Below are 14,208 nucleotides of genomic sequence, written 5' to 3'. Positions count from 1 at the left end.
AATGGGCCAAGAAATCGATCTCATTATTTTAGAAATTTGCTACAATTACCAAATCTTCTTGGCTCAGGTAAGCCCGTCAATATGGTGTACGGTGGCTTGACTCCGGGTATTGTGCTCACGGGCCGGTGAAACCCTCACTCGTTTCCATTTGATCAACCTTTACTCTCCAAAGAACTTCCGTGGATGCATGATCAAACTCAGCAAATGAGGTCACCATGCCATCATTTCCAGTGTCGATAACGATAACGATCGTGGTTGGATGGAACAGTTCATTATCATTGCTACTAGGGACATCCTTCCGGCAACAACACCTTCTATCCCTGAATCTTGGAACTTTGCTCGTAAGTTTTTCAGATATCTTTTTTCTATTGCGTTAAAAAATTCCATCCTTTGCCAACTTTTATTTCTCCTATTTTAGCTACATGTTGGGTTCCACAATCAGTTCAAAACCCGACCCAATGGGTACAAAAGATTTTAGATGGTTTCACACCGAACTACCATAAGTGAAAATAAATTTCACCCAAATTCAACTGCAAGGCCAAGAACCATAGTAAATAAAACTTCTCTTTTTCTCTTTACAATCTCCAACATAACGTAGTACAAATTTGTTGACTCCCTTTCATAATACACAAGCCTTCTGACGGGGTCTTCTATCTGCCCCGTTGTTGAGGTTTCCCATAACTCAACGGTGACCCAATAACAAATTCAAGCAATCATTGACCGAAAGAAGGCTCGTGATGCTGCTCTTGCCTCCGGTGAAGGCCCATCCTCCTTAGTCTAAGGAGAAAAAATAAAAAAGAAGACATACCTCCAAAGCTGAGACTCAGGAGAGGCCTTCAAGAAAAGAAGCTTCAACGGACCAACCACACCGGTCCTTGATAAAGATGAAATCAAGGAGGAGGACAACGAAGCGGTTTATCTTCAATAGAGAAGAAGAAAATATCTCTCTACTCAATCGGGAGAAATTCAAGAACTCTTCACTGAAATCAAAACAGTTGAAAACACCGAGTCTCATTTCCGGGCTCCCTTTGTTGCTTCCAGTCAGAAGAGTTCTATCTCCGGTATTCCTCCACCTGCTATTTCAACACCGTCTACAGCATCATCAGCTCCTGATTCACCGGCCCTGCCTAAACGGATGGAAGATGTTCGTTCCCCTCGGTCACCCGACCATGGGAACATTGAGAACACTTTCCCGGCACCCATTAGAAACCCCGATGATAAACGTAGAGTTACTCTTTCGGTTTCGAATGAGTTTTATATACTCTTCAAGCCGGTGGGGGTTGCCAACTACTTGATGCCTTTAGCTTCGAACAAGGACCAACAGAAGATGGAAGCCCTTTCTGCCGAATGCTTGATTAATAATATCATGCTCTTCTCTGCTCAGGTATCACCTCATACTTCTTTCTTTCCTTTTCTCTTGCTAGACATAACCCTTAATAACTTCAATCTTTGACTTTTCAGGCTAACCTCCTTGCCTCCGAGGGCTTGCAAAAGATGATCCAAGCTAAAGAAGAACTTGCTTCTGAACGGGATCGGATCGCTGCTGAACGGGATCAACTTGCTGAGCGTCTCCAGGCTTTAGAAGCAAGACTTGTTACAATGGGCGAACTTGAATCCATGTTAGAGAAATCCGAGCAAGAAAAGATAATTCACAACCAAGAGGCTGCCCAACTGCATGAAGAACTTGAAGAGTTGAAGGCCAAGTGGGTTGAGCTGCAGGATGCTGTAACTGTCGCAGCCGAACTTGAGTATGCTTCCATGGAACAAATTAATAACCTGAAAGCAAGCTTATGTTCCAAAATCGAAGAGGCTACTGCCGAGGAGAAGAGAGCTAGGATGGAGCAAAGATTTAAAAAGGTCATGGAGCAGAACAGTGAACACGCAAGGACAAATACTGACCTTTGTCGGACCTATGGCATCATGAGGGATGAAAACGAGCAACTGCAGTCCAAAATCAAGAAGCTTCGATCCAAACTCCAAGATCAAGAAGACTCTTTCCTCCTTGAGAAAACTTATGTGATTTATCACATGAGGAGGAAGACTTTGGAGGAGGCCAAATAAGGCATTGCAGACATGGATGGATGTATCGCCGAGGTTCTTGAATTGGAGACAACTGCATTAGATAACATTCCTGCTCGACCCACTGCTTCAAGATCCTCGAGCACAAGTTATGAGTCATCGGAAACCGAAGAGGAAGCTGAAGAAGAAGATAAGGATAAGGATGAAGGCACTGAACCGAATACTGAACGACCTTCATCTTCAAAAGATACAGTAGAGACTTCTCTTGCTTCGGACTCCGCTGACAAAACCAATTAATGTAATATTATTTTTTTCTCTTTAGCTTGTAACTATGCCGAAACTTCTATTCAGTTTGGCATTTTAAGAAATAGAAGATATATTTTGCTTAATTTCTATGCAAGACATTTTTTTTCATATGATAAAGTTTGGGAATTATTTTACATCTGATAACTTTAATTTCGGGCATTCATACTTCCGGTGTTTACCCTTTGACTATGAAGGTTTCATAAGAAAGGGCCCTTATGTTTACGGTGCTCTTGAAGAGTATGTCTCCTGTTCATTTCAGCACAAGCATTTGAAGTTTAACTAACTTTCAGATGAAAAAGACCTTAACATGTCACTTGGACAAGAAAAAAATAAAATGACTTTGATTTATTCCTTCCATTTCTAAAAGTACATTTACATAAGCAAAAATTTGCTTAAGTAAATGAAGCTGCCAATACATGTGGCTAACTTATACCACTTATTTCTACGGGGCTAATCATGCAGTCCCTGGTCCTGATAAGATATAACTTTCGGTTCTAATAGTCCTCGGTCTTTATGACACTTTTAATGTTTTGATATACAATAGTCCCCACCAGTGTTTGGATGCTAAATATGAGAATCCGAGCAATGGAGTTCTTGAATCGTCGATGATCCTTCTTCGTAGTATGCTTTATGTTGCTGCCTCATTAAAACCTTGCAAGAAAAACCCAATTGGGACAAAAATTGGATGAACGGAAAAAGAGTACAACACATACTTTCAGTATCAACAAGGATCTTCAACCATAATACCTTTTGAGGTGAGTCATGTTCCAAGTACTTGGTAATTTTACTCCATATTGATTTTTCAAATGATATGAACCTTTACTGATTATGGCTGAAATTCGGTAAGGTCCTTCCCACGTTGGTCCTAGCTTTCCAGCATTAACCTCTCGGGTACTTTGAGTCACATTCCGCAAAACCAAATCTCTGACTTTGAAATATCGAAGATTTGCTCTACAGTTATAATATCTTTCCATCCTTTGCTTTTGTGCCACTATCCTCAAATATGCTAAATTCCGACGCTCTTCAAGCAAATCCAGCTTAATCAGCATTTCTTCATTATTCGCCTCCTTATTTTCCCGTAAGTACCTTATGGTCGGTTCCCCGATCTCTACCAAAATCAAAGCTTCTGCGCCGTACACAAGGGAAAAGGGCATTTCTCCCGTGTTTGACTTTGCCGTTGTTCGATATGCTTATAATACACTCGAAAACTCTTCTAGTCAATTGCCTTTAGAATCCTCTAATTTCTTTTTGAGGTTTTGAATTATTACCTTGTTGGTCGACTTCGCTTATCCATTAGAACTTGGATGATATAGAGAATATGTGATCCTTTTGATTTTCAATCCTTCCAGAAACTTTGTGACTTTGGAACCTATAAATTGTGGCCCATTGTCACAAGTAATTTTTTTTGGTACTCCAAACCGATAAATGATATGATCCCAAATGAAATCAATCACTTCTTGCTCTCTAATATTTTTGTAAGCACCTGTTTTAATCCATTTAGTGAAATAGTTAGTTAACACTAAAAGGAATTTTACCTGCCCGGGCCCTTGAGGCAAAGGGCCAACTATGTCCATCCCGCATTTCATGAATGGCTATGGTGACACCACCGAATACAGAAGCTATGCCGGTTGATGCACTAATTGTGCATAACTCTGACACTTATCACATTTTTGTACAAATGCCTTCGTATCTTGTTCCATCCGGGGACAATAGTAACCGGCCCTTATCAATTTAAGAACCAACGAGTCCGCACCTGAATGATTTTCGCAAATTCCTTCATGAGATTCTCTCATTACATAATCAGCCTCTAATGTTCCAAAACATCGAGCCAATGGTCCTTGAAAAGATCTTTGGTATAGTTGACCATCAACAAGGCAATAACTAGCATCTTTAGTTCGTAGCGCCCGAGAGGCTTTAGGTTCTTCAGACAATTTTCCATTCCTTAAATATTCTACAAACTCATTTCTCCAATCCCTGATTAAGATGGTTGAGTTAACTTCGCAATAACCATCCACGTCCAGTACTGAGTGCAACAGCTGAACAACTGCATCGGAATCTGCTCCTTTAATTTTTGTGGACGACCCTAAATTGGCCAACGCATCTGCCTCAACATTCTCTTCCATCGGGATGTGAATTACCGACCATTCCCTGAAATGGGAAAGTAAAACTTAAACTTTCTTCAAGGACTACTGCATGCACTCCTCTTTGGTGTCAAAGACTCCGTATGTCTAATTCATTACCAGCTGGAGTTACACTTTATCTCAATCACCTCGGAGCCTAGTCTCCGGGCTAATTCAACTCATGCAACCAAATCCTCATACTCAACTTTATTATTACTCAAAGGAAAAATTCTAATGGCATGTCTCAGGGTCTCTCCCGAAGGAGTGATTAATACTATCTCAAGACCAGACCCTTTTATGTTGGAGGCTCCATCAGTAAAAATGGTCCATACACCGGAGATAGTTCTCGACACCAGAACTGCTTCTTTAACACCTAAAGGCATCATACCTGGACTAAAGTCAGCCAAAACTTGTGCTTGATTCTGCCCGAGGTTTATATTCTACATTAAATTCACTAATTTTATCGCCCATTTAGACAATCGACCCGATAGATCAAGTTTATGAAGGATGTTCCTCAAGGGAAAAGTCATCACAACGACTATTGGGTGGCACTGAAAGTAGGGTCTAAGCTTTCAAGAAGCAACTACGAGAGCTAGAGCCAACTTTTTCAAGTGTGGATAACGTGTCTCCGTTTCTGACAATATTTTACTAACGTAATAAATAGGGATTTGCATACCTTATTCCTCCCCAAACCAATACTGCACTCACTGCAACTTCCGAAATTGCTAAATAAATTAACAATTGTTCTCCCTCCTTCGGTTTGGACATTAGCAGAGGACTGGACAAGTACCTTTTTAGGTCTTTCAACGCTTGCTGACATTCTGGAGTCCACACGAAATCATTTTTCTTTTTTAAAAGTGAAAAGAAATAATGACATTTTTTCGACGACCTTGATATGAATCTGCTAGGGCCGTCAACCTGCCGGTCAATCTTTGCACTTCCTTCACACTTTTCAATTGGTCAGGGATATTCTCTATGGTCTTAATCATATCGGGATTTACTTCAATTCCTCTTTGAGAAACCAAGAAGCCAAAAAATATTCCGGACCCAACTCCAAAAGCCCATTTTACCAGGTTGAGCTTCTTGTTGTATTTCTTCAAAATATCGAATGTCTCTTGTAAATGAGTCAAATGACTTCCTGCACTAATAGACTTAACCAACATATCATCAATATAAATGTTACACCTCATACTTTTGACGTCAATTGTGTTGTTAGTCAAATAACATAAGCTTAGAGAGTTTAAGATCCCTCCAAAATGTTAAGAGAGGTTTATTGAAGTGATAAGTAAGTTTCGTAAGAGTTCATGGTTGTACGAATCAAAGAAAATACTTTTCGACGAAGTTCTCCAAAGGGAAGTGGAGTCCATAGCTTTACTTTTGGGGGAAGAATAAGAGTGATTAATATGATAATAAGGTTTTATTATAAGGTATTTGAATCGTAAAATAGTCGTATGTTAATCTTTAAAGTCAAGTAAGTTTTAGAAATTCATTTTGCAAAAATTGGCGCAAGATACGTTCATAATCTTACTGAAATTTGGGTCTAATGTCACTGAGAATTTCTTCAATGTACTTGGATTCATGGGGTCATCCACCCACCAAATTTAATTTATACAAGTTTAGTTTCTAATACATTAAATCGTTCGTCGATACGATATTTGAATAGAGAGATATTCGCATTTTTGCGAGACTGCACAAGCAGCTCCCTATAGGACCCACTTTAGACGGTAGAAATATTCAAGATATATATCAAACGCCTACAGATAATTTTCATTCATATTTTTCACTATTTCCAGGCTGAAAACCCTTCCAAACCCTCTCTAAGAGTTCTGATATAATCCAAGGCCAAAATCAAAGGCTACCAAGTGAATCCAACCCCAAGAAATCATGGTGCTAGCTAAGAGTAGCTCTAGTGCGCCGTGGTGACGTGGAAGGTTGTTCTAAGTGAGAGTAAGCTCATGTTTTGATCTTACCTTCTTGATTGAGGTAAGATATTTCATCCTCCATATTTTCTTGTGCTTGTAAAGCCATGGCTAGGTTATAAGATTGAAAACCCGTGAGGTAAGGCCTGGAAATCGTAGTTATGTTTGGTTATCGAGTATGGGACTATTTTGAAGATGTTTTAAGGTATGTTGTGGCTAGAAAATTGGTACAGTAGCTTGTGTAGGTTGTTGTTGGTGCTATGGACATAGTTTTGAAGAAAGAAAATAGCTTAGAATTATAGTTTGTTAATCGTAAAATCGAGCTTACCGCTCGTTGTGATTGTTGAATTGTTTAAAGAGCTTGTTGAGAATGTTATTGTTGTTGAGCCGCTCGTTTGAAGCCATATTATGATACTGAATTACTGGATATTGGTAGTTAATGAATAAGGAAAATAAGAAAATAAAGTAGAGTTGAAAAGAGTATCTTGTTGTTGAGTTACCATTGTTAAAGACTACGGAAGTTCTATGCACACAAAGTGTTCAATGAAAAGTCTAAATGAAATGACTAATAGTTTATTGAGTCGCTATTGATCCAAATCATTCGTATGATGTAGATTGTCATTCATTAAATGTTCGAGGACTTATGAGCTATCGACACAAGGTATGTAAGGCCACTTTCTTTCTTGGCATGACTTGATATAATCTTCATATCGCAAGATGTAATAGTCATAAGTCTTCCCTGACAAACTATTGATCATATTCTTGTGTATTTCCCTCCGATGGCGTCCTTCTGGATTCATGATATCACTTGTGGTCGGTCTTGCATTTACACTTATATATGTATCTATTTTACTCTACCGAGTCGCACTATAGTCGGTCGGGTACAACACCTATTGTGCAACCATTGATCGTTGGGTATTACCGAGTCCTCTTCAAGCCCGGGTATGTTATGATAATGACATGAGACATTACCGAGTCCTATTAAGGTCGGGCATGACCGAGTCCTCTTCGAGGCGGGGTACGTTATGTTATGACTTAAATTTCCCCACAGAGTGGCTTGATATTATATTATATGGACCCATTGAGTGGCTTGATTTCTACAAGTATGCATATATATCCATGATTGTGATAGTATATGCCCTCAGAGGCTTGTTATGAGTTTCAAGTTGACTTCTATACTCTTCCTTCGTGTTTCATCTTCTATTTATGTGCTTTACCTGCCTTAAATATTCAGCACATCTTTCGTACTGACGACCCTTGCTAGGGCACTGCATTTTATGCCTGCAGATACATATAGTGATTCAAACGATACTTCACAATAGGTGGCTCAACTCAGCTGAAGGTTTTCATGCTCCTTTCTTTCGGAGCTGTCTAATGAGCTGGTAGGTGTGATGGTTGCATATATATACATAGTTGGGTATGGTGGAGCCCTTTCCTGACTTTATGATGTTTATGTACTCCTTAGAGGCTTGTAGATAGATATTATGTGTATTAATGGTTATGGCGGTCTTGTAGGCCCGTATGTCTCATGTATATAAGCTTGTATATCATTTTGGGACGTCCTTTGTCGAGTTTCCTTTCATGTTTTAATCAAATTATCTTATGGCGGCCTTTTTGGCCCATTTATGTATGATAACATGGTTATGGACGCACCTTATGTTGGTGCTCGGTGAGGTAGGCCCGAGTGACCATCTTGCCCCTCCGGTTTGAGGTGTGACAAACTTGGTATTAGAGCAGGTCAGCCCTAGGGAGTCTACGAGCCATATCTAGCAGAGTCTTATTTATGGGTGTGTTGTGCACCACACTTATAAGTAAGAGGCTGTCGGATATTTAGGGATGGTTTCCATTCTTTCATCTCATAGATAGTTCTGTAGAGATGAGTTGTAATAATCTGAGTCTAACTCGTGCTTGTTGCAATTTCAGTAATGATGGTTACTAGAAAGACTTCGGTGAGCTCGTACTCGTAGCCAACAAATTAAATATTCTGAACAGATTATTGAAATGTTAGGGGTATGAGTATTATACTTCAATTTCAGGCTATGAGCGATTGTATCACCTATATTCAGAGGAAGTAATGAAAGCTTATAAAGGTGAAGCATTGGTTTTATAATGTAAAAAGGGTAAGGTGATGGAGGTACATAATACCTGAGATGTAGAAAGAAGATTGTAACGAGGTTGATATTCAGATAAAATGATATAAGTTTTGTTATCCCTCCTTTAGTGATGGTAGAATTACAATGAGAAGTTTTTATTACTACTACTGATTTATTGACGTCAATAGACTTAGATTTAGAAAAAAGTGAGACCTCGGGATCTAGTGAAGATTGGAACAATTCATAATATGGGTAGAACTGAAGAATAGCACGAACAAGTCAATGACAACTCTTTAGAGAATGTGTACATGATGTACCCGAAAATTGTTAGTCGGATATGACCTTTGAAGATCCTGAAGATCTATGGGCTAAGTATGGAGCCCTTTGTGTGAGAGAAGAATGTTTCCCTCAAAAAGGCTTTTGTCCAAGGTAACACAGGAATGATGAGTGTCTACAAGATAAGGCCGATTAAAGAAAGGGGAAGTTAACGTAAGAGAATGTTATGTTGAAAATTTTTAGCCAAAGGTAAGAAGTGATATTGATAGCAAGGGAATGACATAAAGATAAAGGGAACACCTGAATAAAGCATGATATCTGGCCAGATCATAGTCAAGTAAAACCTACGGTAAGTATACGTAAATGATGAGTTAAGAAGAGAAAGGTATTATGAGACCAAGTATATTATAAGGTTTGAATTAACAAAGGTCAGCGGAATATATTGACTAGAGAAATTAATTCCCTCAATTAGGGAGTACTACTGTTGGGAAGTTCCCTCAGTTAAACGGAATAAGAGCAGGAGACTCGCGAGATGGTTATAATCAAAGTTATTGAGAAATTACAAAGTAAGAAATCAATTAGTAAGAGAATAAGTTACAAAAATGGCGATCCTAAAAGGCTAACAAGGAGAAGGGACTAAGACTAACGTCTTGATAGGAAGACAAGTTACCTATTGAGACTGAGTATGTCAGTTATGAATCCGCGACATTCTACTCATGTAAATGATTCAGTAACCCTGCTTAAAAGGTACTGCTTTAAGACAAATTGTAAGTTGTTAATAAATAGGATTGCAAAGGCTGTTGAATAAACACTACGAAATTTTCGGAAAGAAATCCCGGAGCGCAAGAGTGGGCTTCCTCCTATAGGGGAGAGAGTGCGATACAGAATCGATACACAACTCATATGATGGGTTAGCAAGTGAAAGAGAAGGTTAACAAGAAGAGTTTCAAGACGAATAAGATGGTGTTATCTGGATTTTGCGGATGTGTTATGACCACAGAATGATATCTAAGTATCCACGCTAAGAATGGAAAGGTGACAACCTCCCGTTTAGAGGAGTTAAGCGATGGTAAGACCCGCCAGAAATATGGGGCTCGAAAGGAAATCCTGAAGGATAATCAAAGATAGAAACTTATATAGATCCCAAAGGGGGATTATTCAGAACTAATGAATGAAAGGGTAAGTCGAGTTACATCGAGAGATGATGTATGTAAAGCCTAAAAGTAGGCTAGTTAAGAGGTCGGACAAGTCGTCAACCGATACATCAATTTTAACTTCATAAGTACGTGATCACAGCTCGCAAGGGATATTTCAGATGAAAAGTAACGACAAAAAGTGCTAGTATAAACCAAATCAAGCTAAAGGGCTAAGAAGTTTGGAGTGAAGGCAAATAACACTTAGAGTTTGTACTGTCAGAATAAAAGCTGAAGTGAGAGTGAGAAGGATGATGATGGGCGGTTAAAGGTACCTAAGATCCTATACGTATATACGACGATGAGATTGCTAAAAGTATAATACTAAAAGATGTTAGCTAAGACACGAAAAAGGAGAATTTACTCTGAATATAATGGTCCAAGTACGGGTAGGTATCCAATGAGAAAATACGTCAATAACTTATTGATGACTATGCTAGTTAAATAAAGAACCAGGATTGGGACCAAGAGTGGAACTTAAGACCATGTATATAAGAAACTCCTGAATGATAGAGATTGAGATAAATCGATGCATTGTAATGCACTCATTCAGAAGGAATAAGGAAATAAGGACACTTACGCTAAAGAGTGGTTGGGAGAGCCAAGAAGAACTATAGAACCATGACATAGGGTCGGTAGCAGTGAACATGCATTAGTGGTATAACATGATATCTTTAGTAATGATAAGGACCTCTAGTATGACTTTAAGTGACAATAGCCAAAATTTAGATAAGTTTCTCCTATGCATGGTAAAGGCGTCCTCCAAGGCGAGTCTTAATGATGCAGAGACCTATGAGTCTTCTTAAGAGAGTAAAGGTTCTTGGGATTAAAAAGTGAGTAATGGCGAGCCCAGATGGTATAGTAGAATATGGTCCTCCTCGAGAAGGAAATGGTGCAGAAGCTAGATTACAATGAATAGAGTTACTGACCAAAACTCGGTGGTAGCACCCTTAGTAATCGAAGTAAAAGAATAACAATAGGGATTCACATAGGGATTCTGTCCTATTACAATCTAAAAAGGAAGTTCAACCGAACAAGGTGACAACCTCCAGGGCAGCAAAAGATAAGAGGTATGGACAACTTAACCTATCTAGAAGCCGAAGAAAGAGAAGGTTAGCCAGAGAACTTCACCAGTTAGAAAGTTTAAGGGTCCAATTTAAGGACTCCAATGATAATAGAGTTGTAGCGCAGAAGGTATCAGTGTCACCCCTGTGGCAGGACGTAGTAAAGCAACAATATGAAGATCCGGAGTTAATATTATCGTAAGAGAAATTTTTATGGCAAAGAAATATAATGTTTGAGTTCTAGGGAAACGAAGTTTTTCGATACCATGTATATTGTGTTCCTAGATATAGATGATAGTGGAGGTGAATTATCCCCCCCACCCCCCAATTCTATTCATCCTGATTTGACAAGGATGTAACATGGTACCAGAGACATATATTGTTGTGCTATTGTGATAAGAACATTACTGAATTTTGGCACAGTGACCTAAAGGTCAGCGGGTACAGATATAGTATTAAGGCCCAGGGCTGATACAGAGAATAGAGTTCCCGGCGTGGAAATGAAAGAGTAGTTCAAGGATAAGGTGCAATATGAGTTTAGCCCGTTCTAATTAGAATATTACTTTAGAGGGTTGATGGTCTACAAATTTACAAGATTAACCCATTTCCTACCTATTCATGCGGTCGAGAATTATATAAGTGATAAATTGAGAAGACAATACGTTTCAGGACATCCTAATGTCTATTGCCCCAGATAGAGGAGTTTAGTTATAGCGAACTTCTAAAGATCTTCTCGAAAGGTTCGAGGGTACATGAAAACTCTATTATAGTTTAATCACAGATAAGTGGTCAGGACGAGCTCACTATTCAGACGCTCGATAATATGTTGCATCAGGTATGCTTCATTTAAAAGAGGAATGGTATTCTTGAAGATTGTTTTCCCCATAAAAGGCATAAGGTTCGACCAGAAAGTAAGTTTAACCCCAGATATATCAAATTGTATAAGATCACTCAGAGATCTGGCCAAGTGGCTTATGAGCTTGAGTTACCTCCAGAGTTAGAGAAAGTCCATTAAGTTTTTCACATATCGATGTTACGAAAATGTATAGGAAATCCCTCTCGTATATCACCTGTCGGGAATATTTAGATTATAGAGGATCTATCTTATGAAGAGATCCAGTTGCTATTCTAGATCATCGAGTTCGAAAGTTGCAGAGTAAAGAGACATCCTCTGATTAAGGTATTGTGAAAAAACAATAAGGTAGAGGAGATGATTTTAGAGCTTGAGGAAGGCACGAAGATTAGATATCCTCATTTATTCTAACTAGAAGATTTATATTGATCCTCGTGCGTTACGATTTTCTTATCTATGTTCTGTAGTGATGGACTTATCTTATATACCTTAGTTAGGTGATGATCCCAGAAAAAATATGATATATGCAACCCATATTCCTAGTATGGACAGTCGAGGTGAGTTAAGGCTTACTATATAGATTCCTTGATTAATAGATAGTCTTGTGAGGCCAATTAGATGCTATTATGCTATTTTGTAGCCCTATGTGGCATTTGTTGTGTGTTTGTGGTGCTTATTAGGTTTCGGATAACCTTATTGACAAAGGAAACTCTGCCAAAATTTTTAGAAATCTTTGGAGTTAGAATATTATTCAACATTCGAGGATGAATGTTGGTAAGGGGAGGTATGATGTTACACCCTATGCTTTTGACGTCGATTGTGTCGTTAGTTAACTAACATAAGCTCAGAGTGTTTAAGATCCCCCCAAAAGGTTAAGATAGGTTTATCAAAGTGATAAGAAAGTTCCGGAAGACTTTGGGGCTGTACGAATTAATGAAAATACTTTTCGGCGAAGTTCGCCAAAGGGAAGTGGATTGCCATAGATGTACTTTTGGCGTAAGAATAAGAGTGCTTAATATGATAATAAGGTCTTTTTATAAGGTATTTTAATCGTACAATAGTTGTATGTTAAGCTTTGAAGTCAAGTAAGTTGTAGAACAAAAATTTGCAAAATTTGCCGCAAAATACGTTCAAACATTACAAGAAATCTGCCCTATTGTGGCGACTAAAGTCGCTACAAGAGCCCCAAAGGTCGCCACAAAATACCTTTAGTGGCGACCCTAAAGTTGCTGCAACTACAACCGTAACTAAATGTCACTTGTGGCAATAATTGAAGTCGCCATAAAAAGATACATATTGTCGCGACTACACCCGCCACTAAAAGCAAATAAATATTCCATAAAAGAGTTCATAAAAAGAGATGTTACATAAGTCGCTGCTGAAGAATGACCATTAGCGGCGACTGTACTCGCAACTAAAATTATATACCTTCCAGTGGCATCTTTAATCGCCATAAATCATGTTGTATAGTGGCAATCTTAGTCGCTACAAAAAACTAACAATGTTTGTGACAAAGGTTCAATCGCCATTGAACCCTTTTTCTTTCAAATTACAATAGCCAAAAATCTAATAGATTTCAGATGTGACCTAACTTTCTAGAACTAATATACAAATATATTTCTATTAATTGCCTACAACACCAAAAGCATCAATATTATTCAGCAAACACCAAAAATATTTCTCAAGCTAAATATTATAAATACTTTCAATACTAAAAAGTTAATAAAAAACTATACTATACGATACTTTATTGTTCAAACTGTTACTGTACGCATATGATAATGACTAGAAAATAAAACACGAAGCGCCTTCAAACTCCTCCTTAGTCAATGCCATTTGTGATAGTTTGAGAGTCTTGTTCCTGTTATGAAAGGGAAAACACACATGATCACTTTGACAATTCTCATAATTTAATGCTAAAAGGTATCCCAAGGTAACATTAGAGTAAATGATTGTGAAACACATTTAATAAGAGTGCGAAGGACAATATGGCCAAGCAAAGTTTGTGATAAAATAATTAACATCTATATATAATAGAGTCAATCAAGCAGATCCACCCTCATCAAATTACTTAATGAAGTAAAAACAGAAAAAGAAAATGGTATTCCTCGACAATAAGGTAATGATTTTCTACAATTTGTCCATCTTCAGACATATTACTTGTGTAATTTGTAAATTATTATCACTTGTGTATTGCATGTTATTTATGTGCTTTTTCATAGCTTCAGCACATAGGCATTTTTCTAAACTTTCTCTTAGACAATGTGACACACTCTAAGACAAGCAATTTCATAAAAGTAATGTTACTACACTCTCATTCGATGCTTAGGAACTCTTGCGTCAAGGTCGTTGTACAAAATGTGTC

At 38.2% G+C, this 14,208-nt stretch overlaps 2 protein-coding genes and 1 long non-coding RNA gene across 3 annotated transcripts; 2 read left to right on the top strand and 1 right to left on the bottom strand.

Annotated features, from left to right (window-relative positions):
* The first annotated feature begins 259 nt into the window (after positions 1 to 259).
* Positions 260 to 2,061, top strand: LOC138899813 (uncharacterized). Its single transcript, XM_070186507.1, has 3 exons — positions 260 to 341; positions 996 to 1,384; positions 1,462 to 2,061. Exons 1-3 carry the CDS (start codon positions 260 to 262, stop codon positions 2,059 to 2,061), a joined length of 1,071 nt encoding a protein of 356 aa, XP_070042608.1.
* Positions 2,062 to 2,500: 439 nt separating this feature from the next.
* On the bottom strand, positions 2,501 to 3,479 carry LOC138899812 (uncharacterized). Its single transcript, XM_070186506.1, has 2 exons — positions 3,143 to 3,479; positions 2,501 to 2,571 (listed from the first exon to the last, which is right to left on the bottom strand). The coding sequence occupies exons 1-2, from the start codon at positions 3,477 to 3,479 to the stop codon at positions 2,501 to 2,503; spliced, it is 408 nt and encodes a 135-aa protein (XP_070042607.1).
* Positions 3,480 to 6,248: 2,769 nt separating this feature from the next.
* On the top strand, positions 6,249 to 7,876 carry LOC138900579 (uncharacterized). The gene is made up of 3 exons (XR_011411693.1): positions 6,249 to 6,428; positions 6,979 to 7,025; positions 7,652 to 7,876. It is a non-coding gene; the product is annotated as an uncharacterized lncRNA (long non-coding RNA).
* The last annotated feature ends 6,332 nt before the right edge of the window (positions 7,877 to 14,208 follow it).

Source organism: Nicotiana tomentosiformis, chromosome 10 (genome assembly GCF_000390325.3).
Source record: "Nicotiana tomentosiformis chromosome 10, ASM39032v3, whole genome shotgun sequence".
NCBI lineage: Eukaryota > Viridiplantae > Streptophyta > Magnoliopsida > Solanales > Solanaceae > Nicotiana > Nicotiana tomentosiformis.
This window is presented reverse-complemented; position numbering and strand designations above follow the sequence as displayed.

Bases quoted from the DNA above. Each gene is read 5' to 3' on its own strand.
- LOC138899812 (XM_070186506.1), bottom strand. From the start codon at position 3,479: ATGCCCTTTTCCCTTGTGTACGGCGCAGAAGCTTTGATTTTGGTAGAG. The intron at 2,572-3,142 runs GTTCATATCATT...TGAAATGAACAG, and splicing joins TTCAGCCATAATCAGTAAAG to GAGACATACTCTTCAAGAGC.
- LOC138899813 (XM_070186507.1), top strand. From the start codon at position 260: ATGGAACAGTTCATTATCATTGCTACTAGGGACATCCTTCCGGCAACA. The intron at 342-995 runs GTAAGTTTTTCA...AAATCAAAACAG, and splicing joins TGAATCTTGGAACTTTGCTC to TTGAAAACACCGAGTCTCAT. The intron at 1,385-1,461 runs GTATCACCTCAT...TTGACTTTTCAG, and splicing joins TCATGCTCTTCTCTGCTCAG to GCTAACCTCCTTGCCTCCGA.